Consider the following 23,385-nt stretch of genomic DNA (forward strand, 5'->3'; position numbering starts at 1 on the left):
ACTGGATAATGTGGACTTATATCTGTGACAGCTGAGCAGTCTCTTGCAGCAGAGGTAGCAGAGTTTGTGGGGGATTGAGAGGAGAGATGACAGAGAGAGAGAGAGAGAGATACACGAGAGGGAGATACGAGAGAGAGAGAGAAAGAAACAGAACAGAGTGAAAGAGAGAGAGATGCGAGAGAGAGATATGAGAGAGAGAGAGAGATTTCCCTAGGCTTTAAGCCTCCAGATCAGCATTACTCTGTTATATTGGTAATGAAAATAGCTCTCTCTCTCCCTCTTTTCTATCTCTCTTTCCTTCTCTTTCCATCTCTCTCTCTCTCTCCCGCTTCCGCCCCACGTCACACTCTACCCAAAGTGAAGCCATTAAGACCTGGGGGCCATCTGTTAAGGCAGCCCCTTGTATTTAGCCCTAGCGTAAGTGCATGCATGTTTTTAATAAATTCCTCTGTCGTAACTGTGTAATCTTTATTACCACTCTGTTCTACATGTCAGGGCCACCGGAGACCAGCTAGTACATGCATTTCAGCAAAGTGCTTTGCCTTGCTTGTATGCTTAGGCTAGCGATGAACGGCTGCAACAATAGCACTCAGTTTTAATTGTGTTTTAATATGCATAGAAGCCATTGTGATGGCTGTTCTTGAAGACATAATAAGACAAAAGACCTGGGCTAACTTTGGATACTTGGAAGAGGATCTCGGGTTGACTCCACTGCAATTTCTCAGAGAGCCCCAGAAGGATTTACATCTCACTTTAAAAGCCTACCCCAGTGAAACTATTGATGTGCAATACTGTGCAGCTCTGATTTGGAGACTTCAATTTAGTTCAATGGCACTGTACAATGTCCATCTGAAATATTTCAGGCTTTAGTTCACCAGAAATATCGGAACGGTATCTAATGATAATAGCCGCAAGACTGATTTCTATGACTTCACACTGCATCTATGCCACCATAAAGATAACCATTGGTCAGTTTCTATGGAAGACCAGGTGTATTAGGAATCATTCACTGATATGTACCTGACGAAAACGGGGACCAGCAAACAATGTAGAGACCACTGCCCCGTCACCCAGGTAATTGAAAGCTCTCAGGTAATGTACTTGAACCCGGTTAACTCCCGTCTCACCATAACAGTATGAGTGCTGCAACAGCAGCCAGTCTGTCTCCAGACCTTTTCCCTCCAAGGGTTAATCGACTTCATTGGCCAGGCATGTTTCAGCAAAGTGCTGGATCAACAGCCGGTCTCCCGAGCCATTGAGTCGGATCACAGAGGGCCTGGTTGGCTTTTGTCGGAGGATCTCAACTTAAATCAGACGGTGCGCTGGCCAAAGGGGGTTACACTCCGCTGAAAGATCAATGCCCATACTTGTCACCTTTTCAATCCACTTTGAGTTTTTCTCGGACAGGAACAGTAACAGGGAAAGGGAGATGACGTCCTTTGCTCTGGAGCACTGTTCTTAGGAACAGCACAGTCATTCAGTGTCTGGTTCTTAAATCACAGACGTGCCACAGACTGGACAGAAACAGGCTGTTAGCACTATGATTGTGCTTTGCAGACCCGGGTTTCCAGCGCACAATGACTGTTAGCCTGCGAGCCAAAGACCAGTCATTGCAAACAAATGTCTTACAATTGTACAGTTGTAAGACATTTCTGTTGCAACCTCGGACAACATTTGCACGGGGAGCCCAATTCCCCCATTCAACCACTGGTGAAATCCCCTCACAATGATCTCAAACTGTGTTCCTAATACACAATGAAATTGAACACAGACTAACCCTTGCTAATCAGGAAACATTTGGGTATGTTGTGGTGGACTGTCATTACAATTTCTTCACTGGAACCTGGTAAAATTATGTTTGTAGTGTAGCTAGTCCCCGAATGGCTCCGAATTCACTGTCAGCATGCAGTCAAGTGCTCTCAAATCAAATCCAGATGTCGACAGTAGATGGGGGTTGTATTCATAACATTGCTAAGTTAGCTAGCTAACATACATTTTGAGAAAACAAGTTATATTAAGTGGCTAGCTAGCGTTAGCAACGTTTGGTGGTCAATGAGACCGAGAGCTATCTAACCATCTGAGCTAGCAAACAATGTAAGAAAGGTATCATTTCAGATTCGAAAAATGCTTAATCAACATATTTCTGAAATCATAGTAGCTAGTACTCCTGGTGCACTGTTAAATTGAGCTATTTAACCATATATGTTTTTAAGAAAATGCTGTTTTTGCCATAGCCCTCACTGGCTTTCATGCGATTTAAACGTGAACTTGTCCGAGGGGTTGCTCAATGACAGTTGTTATCCATTGGGGCCGGGTTTAGTGAAGGGTCAATTGAAAGGGAACAGTTTTGAGATTATGGGGAAATTATTAGACCACAAGGTGACGACAACAGGTCATCTGACACAAGACTTACCCTGTCTATTGTCAACATGACTAGCTAAGTTATAAAATACGATATTACAGGGTTAGGCTTTTACAATGCAATTCATGGAAACAGATCATTTTGTTGCACATAGAAATGAGTCATGAGTGCATTAAGGTGTGTTTCTTTACAATAGACAAACAGGCTCAATCTGTTCAGAACAACCCAGGGTATCTGTCACGTTGGTATAAAGGGATCAGGAGACAGGTGCAGGAATGCGTAATAGTTTTTTTTTTATAGACCCAAATTACAGCGCGCCATGTAAAGGCACGGGGACGAAGACCAAACAAACACGTATACAAAACACAGGGTTGAAACCCAAACAAAAGAGCGACGAGTACCTCGAATAAACACACCGGGACGAAACCCGAAATCATCTGCACCCTACAAGTGTCACGAAAGCCAAAACACAGCACAGGTACTCACACGACCAACGGACATTGGAACAATAATCGACAGAGCAATGGAAACCAAAGGGCACATTTATACAATTACAATTAGCCGGAATGGGGACCTGGTGTGCGTAATGACAGAGTTCCGGAGCGATCCGTGACACTGCCCCCCAGCGGGACGACACCAGCCCTGAGGACGATCACAAGAACACAGTGCGGGTCGATTAGGACCTGATGCAGCTGCCGAAGTTGCATCATCGTCGGACCGACCAGTTGCAGCGGCGTCGGATGGACCGGTTGTGGCGGCATCGAACGGGCCAGTTGCAGCTGCTGAAGTTGTCGTCGGACGGACCTGTTGTGGCGGCATCGGACGGGCCAGTTGTGGCGGCATCGGACGGGCCAGTTGTGGCGGCATCGGACGGGCCAGTTGTGGCGGCATCGGACGGGCCATCTGTGGCGGCATCGAACGGGCCGGTTGTGGCGGCATCGGACGGGCCGGTTGTGGCGGCATCGAACGGGCCAGTTGCTGAAGTTGCGGCAGTGCCGGACAGAACAGAGTCGTTAGACGGCCATTCCCGCTGTCTCCCTTAATGGTTGATTATTCTGTCATGTTGGTATAAAGGGATCAGGAGACAGGCACAGGGATGCGTAATAGGGTTTGTTATTTTCTCAAATTACAGCGTGCCATGTAAAGGCACGGGGACGAAGACCAAACAAGTATAAAAAAAACCACAGGGTTGAAACCCAAACAAAAGAGCGAGGAGTACCTCGAATAAACACACCGGATGAGACCCGTAACAGACACGCACACAATGATACCACACCGGATGAGACCCGTAACAGACACGCACACAATGATACCACACCTAATGAGACCCGTAACAGACACACACACAATGATACCACACTGGATGAGACCCGTAACAGACACGCACACAATGATACCACACTGGATGAGACCCGTAACAGACACGCACACAATGATACCACACTGGATGAGACCCGTAACAGACACGCACACAATGATACCACACCTAATGAGACCTGTAACAGACACACACACAATGATACCACACCTAATGAGACCTGTAACAGACACACACACAATGATACCACACCTAATGAGACCCGTAACAGACACGCACACAATGATACCACACCGGATGAGACCCGTAACAGACACACACACAATGATACCACACCTAATGAGACCCGTAACAGACACGCACACAATGATACCACACCTAATGAGACCCGTAACAGACACGCACACAATGATACCACACCCCGTAATGAGACCCGTAACAGACACACACACAATGATACCACACCTAATGAGACCCGTAACAGACACGCACACAATGATACCACACCTAATGAGACCCGTAACAGACACACAATGATACACACAATGATACAGACACACCTAATGAGACCCACTGGATGAGACCCGTAACAGACACACACACAATGATACCACACTGGATGAGACCCGTGATACAGAGACCCGTACGACACACACAATGATACCACACTGGATGAGACCCGTAACGACACGCACACAATGATACCACACCTAATGAGCCCCGTAACAGACACGCACACAATGATACCACACCGGATGAGACCCGTAACAGACACGCACACAATGATACCACACCTAATGAGACCCGTAACAGACACACACACAATGATACCACACTGGATGAGACCCGTAACAGACACGCACACAATGATACCACACTGGATGAAACCCGTAACAGACACACACACAATGATACCACACCGAATGAGACCTGCAACAGACACGCACACAATGATACCACACTGGATGAGAACCGTAACAGACACGCACACAATGATACCACACTGGATGAGACCCGCAACAGACACACACACAATGATAGCACACTGGATGAAACCCGCAACAGATACGCACACAATGATACCACACTGGATGAAACCCGTAACAGACACACGCACAATGATACCACACCTAATGAGACCTGTAACAGACACACACACAATGATACCACACCTAATGAGACCTCTAACAGACACACACACAATGATACCACACTGGATGAAACCCGTAACAGACACACACACAATGATACCACACCTAATGAGACCTGTAACAGACACGCACACAATGATACCACACCTAATGAGACCTGTAACAGACACGCACACAATGATACCACACTGGATGAAACCCGTAACAGACACGCACACAATGATACCACACTGGATGAGACCCGTAACAGACACACACACAATGATACCACACTGGATGAAACCCGTAACAGACACACACACAATGATACCACACTGGATGAAACCCACTGTAACAGACACACACACAATGATACCACACTGGATGAGACCCGTAACAGACACACACACAATGATACCACACTGGATGAAACCCGTAACAGACACACACAATGATACCACACTGGATGAAACCCGTGACACACACACAATGATACCACACTGGATGAGACCCGTAACAGACACACACACAATGATACCACACTGGATGAAACCCGTAACAGACACGCACACAATGATACCACACTGGATGAAACCCGTAACAGACACGCACACAATGATACCACACTGGATGAGACCCGTAACAGACACACACACAATGATAGCACACTGGATGAGACCCGTAATCATCTGTGCGCGATACAAGCAGTACGAAAGCCAAAGCAACAAAGCATAGGTACTCACACGACTAACGGACATTGGAACAGTAATCGACCGACGAAATGGAGAACAGAGGGCACATTTATACGATACACAATCAGTGGGAATGGGGACCAGGTGTGCATATTGACATAACTCCCGGAAGAATCCGTGACAGTAGGACATATTGTCATCTTGTAACTGTATATCAAACATAGTGATTGTAAAAGCTGACACATAAATATGAGTTTTATGATATGGAAATGTGAAGTGCAAATTTGGATGGGTGTTTGGCTTGCTTGTATGACATCAAAGTGGTATTTATTATAATCCTCAATGTCTCATCTTTCAAAATACATAGTCCTCTTAATGTACAACATTTGCCTCACTCGGAAAACAAAAAAGTTACCCAATTAGCGGGAGGTATGGGGGCGAGGTTCTCAAATTCAGGTTAAAAAGTTGGTTTGGAGTGTATGTTAAGGTAAAGTTGTCAGCCATATTGTGAGAATTATATAATGATGGGCCTATCCTTAATAAAAGCACAGGCTGTATAGAGGCACAGAGTTCTACAGTAATTTCCCCCAAAATTCATAATGAAATGTCTCGAAATTCTGATGCCACTGATGATTATTAATGGCGCTATTTAAAACGTAATAAAGAGATAATTGCAGTGGTACTTTGACATTTCACAACCCTCTCTGCATATTCCTCCCCTTCACACGATTAAATGTACAAAAAAGAAAAACCCTCAAACAGCGAAGATCCATCTGCCTCTGAAAAGCCCCAATTATTGTTAGTTTAGGCATTTCATCTACAGCCCGCTATTTATTTATTTCCCCTGGTTATAATATATTTAATGGAAGCATATTGATGTAAGCTGCTCTGCCATTACATCATAGTCTCTTAAAAACGAGGGCTTGAAATGGCCACCAGTTGGGAGGCAAGAGGAGGAGGAGAGAAAACAGCATGTAAAGAATGAGTTCTATAAGATTAACGACACGTTTCTAGTCAAGCCCCCTGACTATGAGGGGATAAATCCTAGTCAAGCCCCCTGTCTATGAGGTGATAAATCCTAGTCAAGCCCCCTGACTATGAGGGGATAAATCCTAGTCAAGCCCCCTGACTATGAGGCTATAAATCAGAGTCAAGCCCCTGACTATGAGGCTGATAAATCTAGTCAAGCCCCTGACTATGATGTGATGAATCCTAGTCAAGCCCCTGACTATGAGGTGATAAATCCTAGTCAAGCCCCCTGACTATGAGGGGATAAATCCTAGTCACGCCCCCTGACTGTGAGGGGATAAATCCTAGTCAAGGCCCCTGACTATGGGGTGATAAATCCTAGTCAAGCCCCCTGTCTATGGGGTGATAAATCCTAGTCAAGCCCCCTGACTGTGAGGGGATAAATCCTAGTCAAGGCCCCTGACTATGGGGTGATAAATCCTAGTCGTGCCCCCTGTCTATGGGGTGATAAATCCTAGTCAAGCCCCCTGACTATGAGGGGATGAATCCTAGTCAAGCCCCTTGTCTATGAGGTGATGAATCCTAGTCAAGCCCCTTGACTATGAGGGGATGAATCCTAGTCAATCCCCCTGACTGTGAGGGGATGAATCCTAGTCAAGCCCCCTTATTATGAGGGGATAAATCCTAGGCAAGCCTCCTGACTATGAGGTTATGAATCATAGTCAAGCCCCCTGTCTATGAGGTTATGAATCATAGTCAAGCCCCCTGTCTATGCGGTGATGAATCCTAGTCAAGCCTCCTGACTATAAGGTGTTGAATCCTAGTCAAGCCCCCTGATTATAAGGTTATGAATCATAGTCAAGCCCCTGTCTATGAGGTGATGAATCCTAGTCAAGCACCCTGATTATGAAGGGATAAATCCTAGTCAAGCCCCCTGACTATGAGGCTATAAATCCTAGTCAAGCCCCCTGTCTGTAGCTAGGCTTCCAAGAAAAAAACATTAAATTATGTATATTTCGTCTCTCTGTGTGTCAAAATGTTCCTTCAGTTCACAAGAGGCTGAATGTATCTCACCGGAGAAAGCATCCGGGTGAACGAAACAGTGCCCCTCTGTCTCTGTATGTGTAGGTCATTTTTAAATGCCTTCTGGTCAAAAATCGTATGACATTATTGCCACCTGTAGCATTGAATGTTAGTGAGCATTTGTCTTCTCTTGATGAAAAAAAGTATAAAATAATAGCCAATCAGTGTTGAGCTAAACTGAGTGAGCTCAACTGTGAATGGTCCTGGCCCACCAAAGAAACGTATCAAGGGAAGCTGTGTTTGGATTTGGCATCACTCCTATCAAATCGCATCAGAGCATATGTCATTGACAGAAACAACTTGAATTGTTGCATCTCATTGTGTTGTTGTTATCCGGTGGCTGGCTAGCTAGTTAAAATGGTCCCTTTCATAAAAGAGCCACAGATGGAGATAGGGATTTGGACTTGTGATTTTACTTAATTGTCCGTACTAGCCAATGATTATAATGCCTATTCAACCATTAATTCATAAATTGTGCCCCTGGCCTGAGAGGATGGAAGTTCAACATGTAGCTAGATGTAGTAGGCTAATGTTAACTAGCTGGCTCATTTAAAAAAATATATATATATTTAACCTTTATTTTACTAGGCAAGTCAGTTAACAACAAATTCTTATTTGGCCTAGGAACAGTGGGTTAACTGCCTGTTCAGGGGCAGAACGACAGATTTTGTACCTTGTCAGCTCGGGGATTTGAACTTGCAACCTTCCAGTTACTAGTCCAACGCTCTAACCACTAGGCTACCCTGCCGCCCCATTGTTGACAATTAAAGGCTAGGAGCAAGCATAAAAGCGTGTACGTACTGTATGACAGAGTTATAGATCGTTTCATCAATATGAAAGAGGAGGATGGCATTGGCGTTTCTCTACAAGTAGGGCGAGTCAACATTTTAAGTTTCTACTTGCACGAATGCGCACACCCACACATAAATAAGAACCATGGACAGCCACATCGTATTTAGCTTACATTGAGTGGACTAAATCATTTTTGGTATCTTTTAGTTGTCACTGTATTAGACTAAGCATAGGTGATTTGATGTGGTCCGAAAATGTCGGAAACATTAACTTACTTGACTGTGCTGTAGGTCATGTAACTGTTTGTTACATGCAATATGCTTTGGGATGAAACAACGGTGTGGTTGAATTTATTCTGCCAGTGTCTTCTTATTGTCTCGGCTTTTAGGCCTATATATCACGGTGGCAAGGCATATGAACTAACAGTTTATTGAGCAAAACAACGCAATTATCACAACACATAGGTTGTAATATGGCTTATTTTTCCTGGCTTCCCCTTTGATTTGACCCACGCACAGCTACTGCGCTACGGATAGTTTTGTCACAGAATAGCAAATGTGCCTACTCTGGTGTTGGCACGTGCTCGCTAGCCAACAACCCATAAAGTGTGGGTAGGCTAGTCAACATGACGAAAAGGAGCGACAACGTTTGTATTTGTCAGCAGTCATGCATCGATCATCATGTCAACATAATAATAATACCCTCAATATTTATTGGAAAGGAACATCAAGCTCATCAACGTTCATCATCATTTTTTTCATTTGTAGCCTAATAAACTGCATGGTTTCCCCGAGTTGTTGTGGGAGGACTGCACACCGTATAATCGAATGACTCCAACTTTACATCGGTATGATGGTTATTATATCAATATATGTACATAAAAGGTGTTTCCACCGTCATTTCTCGTATAATTAATTTTATCGACACAAAAAGATCCCACAGTGTTGAACAAACAAATGATCTATAGGCATTTATCAACTTGTATCCCGAAACTTCCTGTTTCCATCACAGCCGTCGTGATAATTATTTTATACCATATGACTGTGAATGGAAACACACGGTTTATAAAGTGATATAAATGTGGTCCCTGTGATCAGCGCTAGGGAACTGGACGGTAATCTACCGAGGATGGCTATTCCTTATATGACCAAGGCTCTGTCTGTGTGTTTAATCCTGGGCCGTTCGTTAAATATGGCATTAAAGCAGGCTTCCAGCCTAATTAGCGAAGTGTTAATTTATCCCCTCCAGTTTTCATTTATAAAAAAAAGAAGAGAGAATACATTTTGGAGCTACAAAAAAAAAAAAAGCTACGACACTTGAAATGGTGAAAGTGCTATTATCACCCAGTCATGCAACGTTAGTATACGGGGAAATCCCCAGTTGGAACGAGCATGAAATGGAACCATTCACACTGCAGCTTTGCTGCCATTTTCCACATTAAAAGAGATTGTCATCATTAATATTTATTTTGGGGAGAGAAAAAAAAAACAAGTTACATTGCACAGAAATAGAGATAAAGACAGTCCCATTATAATGTCAACAGTGCTTTTTTGGGTTCGCAGAAGGGTTTTGTAGTGTCTTCCAGAAACATCCCAGGAACATTTTAAGCACTTGCATAACACCTTACAGGAATTTGCTCTTTTAGGCCTATGTGTGTAGTTAAAAGGAGACTACCCTGGTAACAACATTGTTTTAGCATAATAATGTTCAGTGGAACAATGGAACAATGGAACATGGTCTGTGAGTTTTAACGATACAATGTACTTTATTGACCATTTACATGGAAATTCATTTCGTGACATCAGCATACAAATACACAAACACAACACAGTATATCACATGCGGTACAGAAAAATGGAAAGTACACAAGTCACACATTTACATTTTCACATATTCAAATTCTCTGCTGTCTACTGTCCGACAGTGTATTGAGCCCGCGTCTGTTCTGTGGCCTATTGTTCAGCATCCTACATCTGTCCTATGGCCCACTGTTCAGCATCCTATATCTGTCCTATGGCCCACTGTTTAGCATCCTACATCTGTCCCATAGCCCATTGTTCAGCATCCTATATCTGTCCCATGGCCCACTGTTCAGCATCCTACATCTGTCCCATGGCCCACTGTTTAGCATCCTATATCTGTCCCATGGCCCACTGTTCAGCATCCTATATCTGTCCCATGGCCCACTGTTCAGCATCCTATATCTGTCCTATGGCCCACTGTTCAGCATCCTATATCTGTCCTGTGGCCCACTGTTCATCATCATATATCTGTCCCATGGGCCACTGTTCCGCATCCCACATCTGTCCCATGGCCCACTGTTCAGCATCCTACATCTTCCCCATGGCCCACTGTTCAGCATCCTACATCTGTACCATGGCTCACTGTTCAGCATCCTATATCTGTCCTATGGCCCACTGTTCAGCATCCTACATCTGTCACATGGCCCACTGTTCAGCATCCAATATCTGTCCTATGGCCCACTGTTCATCATCATATATCTGTCCCATGGCCCACTGTTCAGCATCCTATATCTGTCCCTTGGCCCACTGTTCAGCATCCTACATCTGTCCCATGGCTCACTGTTCAGCATCCTATATCTGTCCTATGGCCCACTGTTCAGCATCCTACATCTGTCCCATGGCCCACTGTTCAGCATCCTACATCTGTCCCATGGCCCACTGTTTAGCATCCTATATCTGTCCTGTGGCCCACTGTTCAGCATCCTATATCTGTCCTATGGCCCACTGTTCAGCATCCTACATCTGTCCCATGGCCCACTGTTCAGCATCCTACATCTGTCCCATGGCCCACTGTTTAGCATCCTATATCTGTCCTGTGGCCCACTGTTCAGCATCCTACATCTGTTCTATGGCCCACTGTTCAGCATCCTACATCTGTTCTATGGCCCACTGTTCAGCATCCTACATCTGTTCTATGGCCCACTGTTCAGCATCCTACATCTGTCCCATGGCCCACTGTTCAGCATCCTACACCTGTCCCATGGCCCGCTGTCCTATGGCCCAGTGTTCAGTATCCTAAATCTGTCCCATGGCCCACTGTTCAGCATTCAAATCAAATCAAATCAAATTTTATTTGTCACATACACATGGTTAGCAGATGTTAATGCGAGGGTAGCGAAATGCTTGTGCTTCTAGTTCTGACAATGCAGTAATAACCAACAAGTAATCTAACTAACAATTCCAAAACTACTGTCTTATACACAGTGTAAGGGGATAAAGAATATGTACATAAGGATATATGAATGAGTGATGGTACAGAGCAGCATAGGCAAGATACAGTAGCTGATATCGAGTACAGTATATACATATGAGATGAGTATGTAAACAAAGTGGCATAGTTAAAGTGGCTAGTGATACATGTATTACATAAGGATGCAGTCGATGATATAGAGTACAGTATATACGTATGCATATGAGATGAATAATGTAGGGTAAGTAACATTATATAAGGTAGCATTGTTTATATATTTACATCATTTCCCATCAATTCCCATTATTAAAGTGGCTGGAGTTGAGTCAGTGTCATTGTCAGTGTGTTGGCAGCAGCCACTCAATGTTAGTGGGGGCTGTTTAACAGTCTGATGGCCTTGAGATAGAAGCTGTTTTTCAGTCTCTCGGTCCCAGCTTTGATGCACCTGTACTGACCTCGCCTTCTGGATGATAGCGGGGTGAACAGGCAGTGGCTCGGGTGGTTGATGTCCTTGATGATCTTTATGGCCTTCCTGTAACATCGGGTGGTGTAGGTGTCCTGGAGGGCAGGTAGTTTGCCCCCGGTGATGCGTTGTGCAGACCTCACTACCCTCTGGAGAGCCTTACGGTTGAGGGCGGAGCAGTTGCCGTACCAGGCGGTGATACAGCCCGCCAGGATGCTCTCGATTGTGCATCTGTAGAAGTTTGTGAGTGCTTTTGGTGACAAGCCGAATTTCTTCAGCCTCCTGAGGTTGAAGAGGCGCTGCTGCGCCTTCTTCACGATGCTGTCTGTGTGAGTGGACCAATTCAGTTTGTCTGTGATGTGTATGCCGAGGAACTTAAAACTTGCTACCCTCTCCACTACTGTTCCATCGATGTGGATAGGGGGGGTGTTCCCTCTGCTGTTTCCTGAAGTCCACAATCATCTCCTTAGTTTTGTTGACGTTGAGTGTGAGGTTATTTTCCTGACACCACACTCCGAGGGCCCTCACCTCCTCCCTGTAGGCCGTCTCGTCGTTGTTGGTAATCAAGCCTACCACTGTTGTGTCGTCCGCAAACTTGATGATAGTGTTGGAGGCGTGCGTGGCCACGCAGTCGTGGGTGAACAGGGAGTACAGGAGAGGGCTCAGAACGCACCCTTGTGGGGCCCCAGTGTTGAGGATCAGCGGGGAGGAGATGTTGTTGCCTACCCTCACCACCTGGGGGCGGCCCGTCAGGAAGTCCAGTACCCAGTTGCACAGGGCGGGGTCGAGACCCAGGGTCTCGAGCTTGATGACGAGCTTGGAGGGTACTATGGTGTTGAATGCCGAGCTGTAGTCGATGAACAGCATTCTCACATAGGTATTCCTCTTGTCCAGATGGGTTAGGGCAGTGTGCAGTGTGGTTGAGATTGCATCGTCTGTGGACCTATTTGGGCGGTAAAGAAATTGGAGTGGGTCTAGGGTGTCAGGTAGGGTGGAGGTGATATGGTCCTTGACTAGCTTGACTAGTCCTTGACAGCTACAGCTGTACCACGGTTCAGCAGCCTGATGGCCATCGGGATGGAACTTGCCCTGCTCCTATTCTTGCTGAACAGTGGGACCTTGTATCTCCTTCCAGAGGGCAGCAGTTCAAAACATTGGTTAAGATTGTGTGTGGGATCCTCTATTGATTCTCTTGGCCTTGTCCCTTTGCCCGTTTATGGACTGTCAGTCCTTGCATCCGTAGCTAAGCCCCGTTCCTCAGCTTACCAAAACAGGGTCATGATCAGGCTGTTGAAATAACAGATTATGCCTTTAATGTTTTCTTTTTCCTTTTTTTTTTTTTAGCTTTTGTTTAGGCCTTTTTGTTCTACTTCGTATGTTTTAATCCCTGCAGTAAATAATAACAAGTACTAACCTCACACCAATAATGAATAAACTCTTCTGTTGTCCTCATAGGATAAATATTTTTGGTTCCAGGTAGAACCCCTTTGGGTTTCATGTAGAACCCTCTGTGGAAACGCTTCTACATGGAACCCAAAGGGTTCTACTTAGTACCAAAAAGGATCTACAAAGGGTTCTCCTGTGAGGACAGTCTTTTCGGTTACCCTTTTAGGCTCTAGATTGTACCATTTCATTCTAAAAGTGTAATGTGGGTGACTTTCAGGAGGAAAATACTAAGCTTTGTTTTTCTAAAGTTCACTTCCTTGTATGGATTTAAATGTCATGTTATGTTATTCTCTGGAGCCAGTTGCATTTTGCATTGTTGAGGATGTTTGAATTGTATAGGCTTGTCAGAGGACAGTATTTAGCTACTTTACAATCAAAAGGGATTGCTGCTCCAAAATTCCACGCGTATTGTATGTGACTAGAACATTTCGAAGTTAGTTCATTTAGGTGTAGTAATATTAACTTTCAGACCGTGGCCTAAGGGAGGCTTGCCTGAAGCCTCGTTGTGGATAGTGGTGGTTAGGTGCTAGGTGGGCTGTAAGCATGCTAACAGGGATCCTACCACTTCCACGTCTTTGCACTCTAATATGCTGTTGCTAAGCTGGAAACAAACGTCTTGGGTCACTGACCTTCAGGCTCTACAGACTACTTTCTAGGTATCCATAAGATTAAGTATATTTGCAATTCCGGAGAAATGTTTCTTTTAAGTGTTTCTGGAGCATTATCTCGTATGGTGCCACTCAGAAATTCTGTGAATCACGCTCGTTTTTCTCAGAGCGGAAGACGGTCCCTATGGATTCACCCAGCCATTCTGTGTATTCAAGCAGTAAGCTCAGTCGAGTTAATAGAGGACAGTTCCTCTGAGAGTTCTCAAAATTAGACATGAAACAGGAAAAATATCTCAGAGGCCATCAAAATATCTCCCGCTAAAGAGCCTTGCGTAAAACAACAATACAACAACTAATTCAAAGTAGTTGAATGTCAGTCAGTCAAAGGTTGTTAAGCTGCAGACAAGAAGCTCTGGTACCCTAGACTTGTGACTTCTGAGTTCCTATGTTAGCCTTCTCATGTTAGCCTTCTCATGTTAGCCTTCTCATGTTAGCCTTCTCATTTTAGCCTTTTCATGTTAGCCTTCTCATGTTAGCCTTCTCATGTTAGCCTTCTCATGTTAGCCTTCTCATGTTAGCCTTCTCATGTTAGCCTTCTCATGTTAGCCTTCTCATGTTAGCCTTTTCATGTTAGCCTTCTCATGTTAGCCTTTTCATGTTAGCCTTCTCATGTTAGCCTGTAGCCTGTTTTGTCCATATACTGGACTCTGACTCCCGCGGCGTAACCAGGTTTGCTAGGTGTGCACCAAAGAGCGACAGGATCATTTTAGAGCTTTGTTTAGATTACTTTCCAGTGAAGTCGTAGCGGATAATTGATAAAGCCACGCATCTCATTACTGGTGCATTAGGAATAATTACTGCAGTAGATAATGTAAAGGCTGGATAAATAAGGGAACTTTAAAGTCCCGTGAGTGGGGAACTTCTGGATGCAGAGGAATGGATTTTGTTTGGGTTGACGTACGGAGCAAGGCTTGGGATGCTGCCTGTGTGTGGAGGACAGTTTTGCTGAATTCCAAATCGCCTGCTAGTCCTCTATACACCCCTACTCCCGAGGCACTCCTGTAGATCTGAGAGGAGTTGATAGGTGTAAACAATATGGGGAAGCAATTACCATATTGCTTGCACCTACCAAAATCAGATATCTATAGGGGCTAGGGGTTATTTTAGGACAGGTCCATTGCTACTCTGTGCCTGACTGATATAGTACAAGGGATAGTGATTGATTTGGGATCCAGCCTTTGTTTCCCTCCCTGCCTGTCTGACTATGGCCTTCTGTCTTCCTCTCCATAGATCCGCCGGCGGTGGAGCCACTGTTCACAGAGATCCGCCAGGGTTTGGGTCGCGCCTTCACCCTCAACTGCCGCATGCTGCGGGCCCACCCTTCCAAGGTGCTCAAGTACGAGTGGAAGCTGGGCACCCGGCTGCTGACCATGGGCCAGTTGGATCAGCGCGACGAGACTGACTACCACGTCAGAGCCCTCAACAGGGAGGGCTACGGGGAGTATACCTGTGAAGTGACCAATGAGGCCGGGGCGGGTGCCTGCAGGTTCTTAGTCACAGGTGTGTATGACAGACGTCGTTGGTCATTCCAGTTTCTATATTTGCTTTGCGCTGAGTAGATTGTTTGATACTAAGTGGTCTGCTAGTGTTGATATTGAGACCAATACTGATCCATTTCTAATCATATTCTCCTTTATTGTCTCCATACATGTCCAATGTCTTACCTCGAAAGAGAATCAGACGTTAGTACACTCTACTGTAATGTGTGTAATTCACTGCTTTAGGTTGCGGTGTATTCGGAGAGTATTCAGGACCCTTGACTTTTTCCACATTTTGTTACATTACTGCCTTATTCTAAAAAAAGCTACCACAATACCTCAGAATGACAAAGCAAAAACAGTTTTTTGATTTTTCTGCAAATGTATAAAACATTTTAAAAAAAAACTGTAATAACATATTTACATAAGTATTCAGACCCTTCACTGAAGCATCTTTGGCAGCGATTACAGCCTTGAGTCTTCTTGGGTATGACGCTACAAGCTTGGCACACCTGTATTTGGGGAGTTTCTCCCATTCTCTGCAAATACTCTCAAGCTCTGTCAGGTTGAATGGGGAGTGTCGCTGCAAAGCTATTTTCAGGTCTCTCCAGTGATGTTCGATCGGGTTCAAGTCCGGGCTCTGGCTGGGCCACTCAAGGACATTCTGAGACTTGTCCTGAAGCCATTCCTACGTTGTCTTCGCTATGTGCTTAGAGTCATTGTCCTGTTGGAAGGTGAACCTTCGCCCCAGTCTGAGGTCTTGAACGCTCTGGAGCAGGTTTTCATCAAGGATCTCTCTGTAATTTGCGCCATTTATCTTTTCCTTGATCCTGACTAGTCTCCCAGTCCCTGCCCCTGAAAAACATCCCCACCACCATGCTTCACCGTAGGGATGGTACCAGAAAATCTTGTTTCTCATTGTCCGAGAGTCCTTTAGGTGCCTTTTGGCAAATTCCTAGTTATGTGCCTTTTACTGAGGAGTGGCTTCTGTCTGGCTATTCTATGATAAAGGCCTGATTGGTGGAGTGCTACCGAGATGGTTGTCCTTCTGGACTGTTCTCCCATCTCCACAGAGGCACTCAGGAGCTCTCTCTCAGAGTGACCATCGAGTTCTTGGTCACCTCCCTGACCAAGGCTATTCTCCCCCGATTGCTCAGTTAAGCCGAGCAGACATTTGTTTGTACACTTTCCGAGATCTGTGCCTTGACACAATCCTGTCTCTGAGCTCTATGGACAATTCCTTCGACCTTATGGCTTGGTTTTTGCTCTGACACGCACTGTCAACTGTGGGACCTTATATAGACAGGTGTGTGCCTTTCCAAATCATGTCCAATCAATTGAATTTACCACAGGTGGACTCCCATCAAGTTGTTGAAACATCTCAAGGATGATCAATGGAAACAGGATGCACCTGAGCTCAATTTCGAGTCTCATAGCAAAGGGTCTGAATACTTATGTCAATAAGGTATTTCTGTTTTTAAATTAACATTTTTTTTAAAACAGTTTTTGGTTTGTCATTATGGGGTATTGTGTATAGATTGATGAGGAAACATTTATTTAATCCATTTTAGAATAAGGCTGTAATTTAGCAAAATGTGGAAAATGTCAAGGGGTCTAAATACTTTCCAAATGCCCTGTATGTAGCAGTCAGACCTGTAAATAGTAACAAGCAGTGGCTAACCGAGAATTGTGCATCAATGGAGAGCTGCCCCTTCACTTTCCTCACTACTCCTGGACACAACGGCTTAATCCCAAAAGGCACCCTACTCCCTACTTAATGCACTACTTTTGACCAGGGCCCATAGGGAATAGGGTGCCATTTGGGATGCACACAGCTTATTGATTCGATTCACGTTCACTTTCTGTGATTGCTGTTGGTTGCAGCGATACTCTCATTGTCAATACCCCATTGTCAATACCCGGAGACAAGTAGAATCCACTCTCTGTCTATTCTAATCAAATGTATCCCATGGAGATGGCCTTGTTAGCCCTTATAAAAAACATTTATAAAAACCTAATAAGCTGCTTATCTGTGACACGACAAACAGTTGCTTGTTTTCACTGCTAGCAGCAGACATAAGCAAGGAAGTTTGCACCGAATTTCAATGATTTATTGAATAGATGACAGGCTGATGATGCATTCATAATAATTAATATATGTTTGAACATGCAAGATGTCATTGTAATGATTAACACCTCTGGAAATAAAAATGGGGTGCATTAGGGTTTTGGTATTAGTGTTCTTAGTTCTAAGTGTTTTGGTATTAGTGTTCTTATCTCTGTGTTTTGGTATTAGTGTTCTTAGTTCTAAGTGTTTTCGTATTAGTGTTCTTATCTCTCAGTGTTTTGGTATTGGTGTTCTTAGTTCTCAGTGTTTTGGTATTAGTGTTCTTAGTTCTAAGTGTTTTGGTGTTAGTGTTCTTATCTCTCAGTGTTTTGGTATTAGTGTTCTTAGTTCTAAGTGTTTTGGTGTTAGTGTTCTTATCTCTCAGTGTTTTGGTATTAGTGTTCTTAGTTCTAAGTGTTTTGGTGTTAGTGTTCTTATCTCTCAGTGTTTTGGTATTAGTGTTCTTATCTCTCAGTGTTTTGGTATTAGTGTTCTTAGCTCTCAGTGTTTTGGTATTAGTGTTCTCAGTGTTTTGGTATTAGTGTTCTTATCTCTCAGTGTTTTGGTATTAGTGTTCTTAGCTCTCAGTGTTTTGGTATTAGTGTTCTCAGTGTTTTGGTATTAGTGTTCTTAGCACTCAGTATTTTTGTATTAGTGTTCTTAGCTCTCAGTGTTTTGGTATTAGTGTTCTCAGTGTTTTGGTATTAGTGTTCTTAGTTCTCAGTGTTTTTTTATTAGTGTTCTCAGTGTTTTGGTTTTAGTGTTCTTAGCTTTCAGTGTTTTGGTATTTGTTTTCTTACCTCTCAGCTTTTTGATTTTAGTGTTCTTAGCGCTCAGTGTTTTGGTATTAGTGTTCTTAGCACTAGGTGTTTTGGTATTAGTGTTCTTAGCACTCAGTGTTTTGGTATTAGTGTTCTTAGCACTAGGTGTTTTGGTATTAGTGTTCTTAGCACTAGGTGTTTTGGTATTAGTGTTCTTAGCACTAGGTGTTTTGGTATTAGGGTTCTTTGCTTTCAGTGTTTTGGTATTAGTGTTCTTAGCGCTCAGCATTTTGGTATTAGTGTTCTTAGCTCTCAGCATTTTGGTATTAGTGTTCTTAGCTCTCAGCATTTTGGTATTAGTGTTCTTAGCTCTCAGTGTGTTGGTTTTAGTGTTCTTTGCTTTCAGTGTTTTGGTATTAGTGTTCTTAGCTGTCAGTGTTTTGGTATTAGTTTATTCCTCAGAAGTGTTGACCCAGTGGTATGTAAAAATACACTGTATTCCTCAGAAGTGTTGACACAGTGGTATGTAAAAACACAATGTATTCCTCAGAAGTGTTGACACAGTGGTTTGTAAAAACACACTGTATTCCTCAGAAGTGTTGACCCAGTAGTATGTAAAAACACACTGTATTCCTCAGAAGTGTTGATACAGGAAAACACTTGTCTTTCAATGAAATGTCATATTACATTCAAATTCTAGTAACTTTATTGTTCCCAGGTGACAACTTCATATGTCGACATAGAGCAGAATCAGCAGGGAGAAGTTGTCACTGTGATATTTTGCCCTTTTGCTTTCAAACTTTTTCAACATTAGACGCTCAATGGATGGGAGAAATGGCCACAACGTTTTACTGTTGATAAGCGTTCAGAGTCTGCAGATCAGGAAGTACAGCCATATCACTGCTCAAGTCTTTCCAGAGTTATATTTGCCCCAACTCGGATTTGCATTGTCAATTTTCTCTCCTGCACAGCAGCCACAAGGAGAGAGGATTACTGCACTCCCTATCTTGCCCTCCACCCAAAAGAAAATGTCAGCAATTTAGGGAACCCGAAAACCCAGGTCCACTTGTTATGTTAGAAAGTCACCTTGTCTTCCTGTACGGCATTCCTGAAACCATTTGACTGCCCAACATTAAGGAAAGCAAGAAACCCTGTCTGTCTTCCTGATAATAGTGTGTGGCTCAAAGACTACCTCTCTTGATCCTGGCAGTTGTTTGAATCTTTCATATGGAGCGTTCATCTCCAGACAACACTCCTGTTGCTTTTATAAAGGCCTAATGTATGATATTTCTGTGCTTTTCTTTTGAGGAGTTCAGTCGCATGAAAGCAAGTTGTTGACAAACCATAAAGGGATACTTCAGGATTGTGGCAAGGAGGTCCCTTTATCTACTTCCCCAATATCACATGAACTTGTGGATACTATTTTTATGTCTCTGTGTCCAGTATGAAGGAAGTTAGAGGTAGTTTCGTGAGCCAATTCTAACTAGCGTTAGCGCAATGAATGGGAGTCTTTTGGTATCTGCTAGCATGTGTAAGTGTGTGTGTGTCTCGTGACAGACGTTACAATGTGCACACGTTCTGGGTGCCTTCTGATTGCATGATAGCAGAATCTGTGGCATAGCAGTAACATTGCTGTGGTAGTGGCTGGTAATGACTCTCTAGCATAGCAGTAACATTGCTACGGTAGTGGCTGGTAATGACTCTCTAGCATAGCAGTAACATTGCTACGGTAGTGGCTGGTAATGACTCTAGCATAGCAGTAACATTGCTGTGGTAGTGGCTGGTAATGACTCTCTAGCATAGCAGTAACATTGCTACGGTAGTGGCTGGTAATGACTCTCTAGCATAGCAGTAACATTGCTGTGGTAGTGGCTGGTAATGACTCTCTAGCATAGCAGTAACATTGCTACGGTAGTGGCTGGTAATGACTCTCTAGCATAGCAGTAACATTGCTGTGGTAGTGGCTGGTAATGACTCTCTAGCATAGCAGTAACATTGCTGCGGTAGTGGCTGGTAATGAATGCTTGACAAGATGACAGCTTCACATTTCTGAGGAGTTGGTTGTGAAATATTGATGACAGGGTTTAACTGTGAGGCTGGACTCTGCTGTAGCTGCAGCTCAGCTCTCCGCCCACGGAAAAATGTGGCTTCACGTCCCAGTTACCAAAGACCAAAGCCTTACTTAAAATCCATGGTTCTCATCCCTCATATCAGCCTTACCTAATAAGCTAAATGACTGAAGTTATTTTGTAACACCCACTGGATAACCATGTAGAGTTCAGAGTGTGTAGTACCTCTGTTTGGACAGGTACTGTGTGTGGGTGTGCGTGTGCGTGTGCGTGTGTGTGTGTGTGTGGACAGGTAAGATTCGACTGGAGTGTGTGTGTGTGGACAGGTAAGATTAGACTGGAGTGTGTAAGCTACCCACCACATGGTGACCCTTCGACTGTGTGGCTAAAGGAGGGGTCAGATGGGGGGGGTTCTTGTGGAAGGGGTCAGATAGGAGAGGTCACTCTGGGTCCAGTCCCTGCTGAGTCTAATCTTGTAGCTTATAAAACTGGGCAGTTTTATCTCAAATCTCTTCATTCATAGACTCAATCATGGACACTCATACTGACAGTTGTGGCTGCTTTGCGTGATGTATTGTTGTCTCTACCTTCTTGCCCTTTGTGCTGTTGTCTGTGCCCAATAATGTTTGTACCATGTTTTGTGCTGCTACCATGTTGTGTTGTCGTTGTCATGTTGTGTTGCTACTTTGCTGTGTTGTCATGTGTTGGTGCAATGCAATGTTGTTGTCTTATAGGTCTCTCTTTATGTAGTGTTCTGTTGTCTCTCTTGTCGTGATGTCTGTTTTGTCCTATATTTTTATTTAATTTATTTTGTATTTTTAATCCTTGGTAGGCCGTCATTGTAAATAAGGATTTGTTCTTAACTGACTTGCCTAGTTAAATAAAGGTTTAAAACACTTTTTTTATAGCAAATGAAAGTACAAAGTAGAATTCTCAATTCAACGGCTCAGACACAAGAATATGCTTTCAGTGCTTCTCTCTGTCATGTCTCAATGACTTTGCAACAACTGTTATAAAGGCATTCATAGTCTATGTTGTGACTTCAGACAACACATCCATGTATACAGTGAGTATTACATTCTTACTTATAGACTATATATTCTGTCTAACACATACATGTTTTCATTGTAAATTATAGATGGGGAGATAGATGATTTTAGGTAATTTTGTTTTCTTTCAATCACACAAAAGTTTGGAATTATGTTGATCTAGCTGGCATCAAACCAGATCAAATATTTGTTTTTAGTAAAATGGAGAGATTTTTATTTATTTTTTAAATGTGTTGTATCATGTTTTTATTTATTTAACCAGGCAAGTCAGTTACAAACAAATTCTTATTTTCAATGATGGTCTAGGAACAGTGGGTTAACTGGTCTAGGAACAGTGGGTTAACTGGCCTAGGAACAGTGGGTTAACTGGCCTAGGAACAGTGGGTTAACTGGCCTAGGAACAGTGGGTTAACTGGTCTAGGAACAGTGGGTTAACTGGTCTAGGAACAGTGGGCTAACTGGTCTGGAACAGTGGGTTAACTTGTCGTGAACAGTCTGTTAACTGGTCTATAACAGTGGGTTAATTGGTCTAGTATTTTGGGTTAATCTTGGTAGGAACAGTGGGTTGTAAATGATTTGAGGATTTGTTCTTAACTGACTTGCCTAGTTAAATAAAGGTTTAAAACACTTTTTTTTATACAAATGAAAGAAAGAAATAGCCAATATGCTTTCAGGTGCTTCTCTCTGAAGTCATACTCCCATTGATCTCAATGACTTTGTGGTCATCATTGTGCAACTGTTATAAAGGCATTCATAGTCTATGTTGTGACTTCAGACAACACATCCATGTATACAGTGAGTATTACATTCTTACTTATAGACTATATATTCTGTCTAACACATACATGTTTTCATTGTAAATTATAGATGGGGAGATAGATGATTTTAGGTAATTTTGTTTTCTTTCAATCACACAAAACTTTGGAATTATGTTGATCTGGCTGGAACAGTCAAACCAGATCAAACAGTGGGTTTGGTTTTAGTAAAATGGAGTTAGATGATTTTTATTTATTTTTGGGTTAAATGTGTTGTATCATGTTTTTATTTATTTAACCAGGCAAGTCAGTTACAAACAAATTCTTATTTTCAATGGTTTAAAACACTTTTTATGGTTATGGTCTAGGAACAGTGGGCTTAACTGGTCTAGGAACAGTGGGTTAACTGGTCTAGGAACAGTGGGTTAACTGGCCTAGGAACAGTGGGTTAACTGGTCTAGGAACAGTGGGTTAACTGGTCTAGGAACAGTGGGTTAACTGGTCTAGGAACAGTGGGTTAACTGGTCTAGGAACAGTGGGTTAACTGGTCTAGGAACAGTGGGTTAACTGGTCTAGGAACAGTGGGTTAACTGGTCTAGGAACAGTGGGTTAACTGGTCTAGGAACAGTGGGTTAACTGGTCTAGGAACAGTGGGTTAACTGGTCTAGGAACAGTGGGTTAACTGGTCTAGGAACAGTGGGTTAACTGGTCTAGGAACAGTGGGTTAACTGGTCTAGGAACAGTGGGTTAACTGGTCTAGGAACAGTGGGTTAACTGGTCTAGGAACAGTGGGTTAACTGGTCTAGGAACAGTGGGTTAACTGGTCTAGGAACAGTGGGTTAACTGGTCTAGGAACAGTGGGTTAACTGGTCTAGGAACAGTGGGTTAACTGGTCTAGGAACAGTGGGTTAACTGGTCTAGGAACAGTGGGGTAACTGGTCTAGGAACAGTGGGTTAACTGGTCTAGGAACAGTGGGTTAACTGGTCTAGGAACAGTGGGTTAACTGGTCTAGGAACAGTGGGTTAACTG

At 43.5% G+C, this 23,385-nt stretch overlaps 1 protein-coding gene across 1 annotated transcript in view; it reads left to right on the forward strand.

Annotated features, from left to right (window-relative positions):
- Window positions 1–23,385, forward strand: part of LOC112262102 (MAM domain-containing glycosylphosphatidylinositol anchor protein 2) — a 183,723-nt gene that overhangs the window by 116,813 nt on the left and 43,525 nt on the right. Inside the window, exon 9 of the mRNA XM_024437812.2 lies at window positions 15,367–15,636. Coding sequence (XP_024293580.1) covers window positions 15,367–15,636 — 270 coding nt within the window. The remainder of the gene's footprint in view (window positions 1–15,366; window positions 15,637–23,385) is intronic.

Source organism: Oncorhynchus tshawytscha, linkage group LG11 (genome assembly GCF_018296145.1).
Source record: "Oncorhynchus tshawytscha isolate Ot180627B linkage group LG11, Otsh_v2.0, whole genome shotgun sequence".
Lineage (NCBI taxonomy): Eukaryota > Metazoa > Chordata > Actinopteri > Salmoniformes > Salmonidae > Oncorhynchus > Oncorhynchus tshawytscha.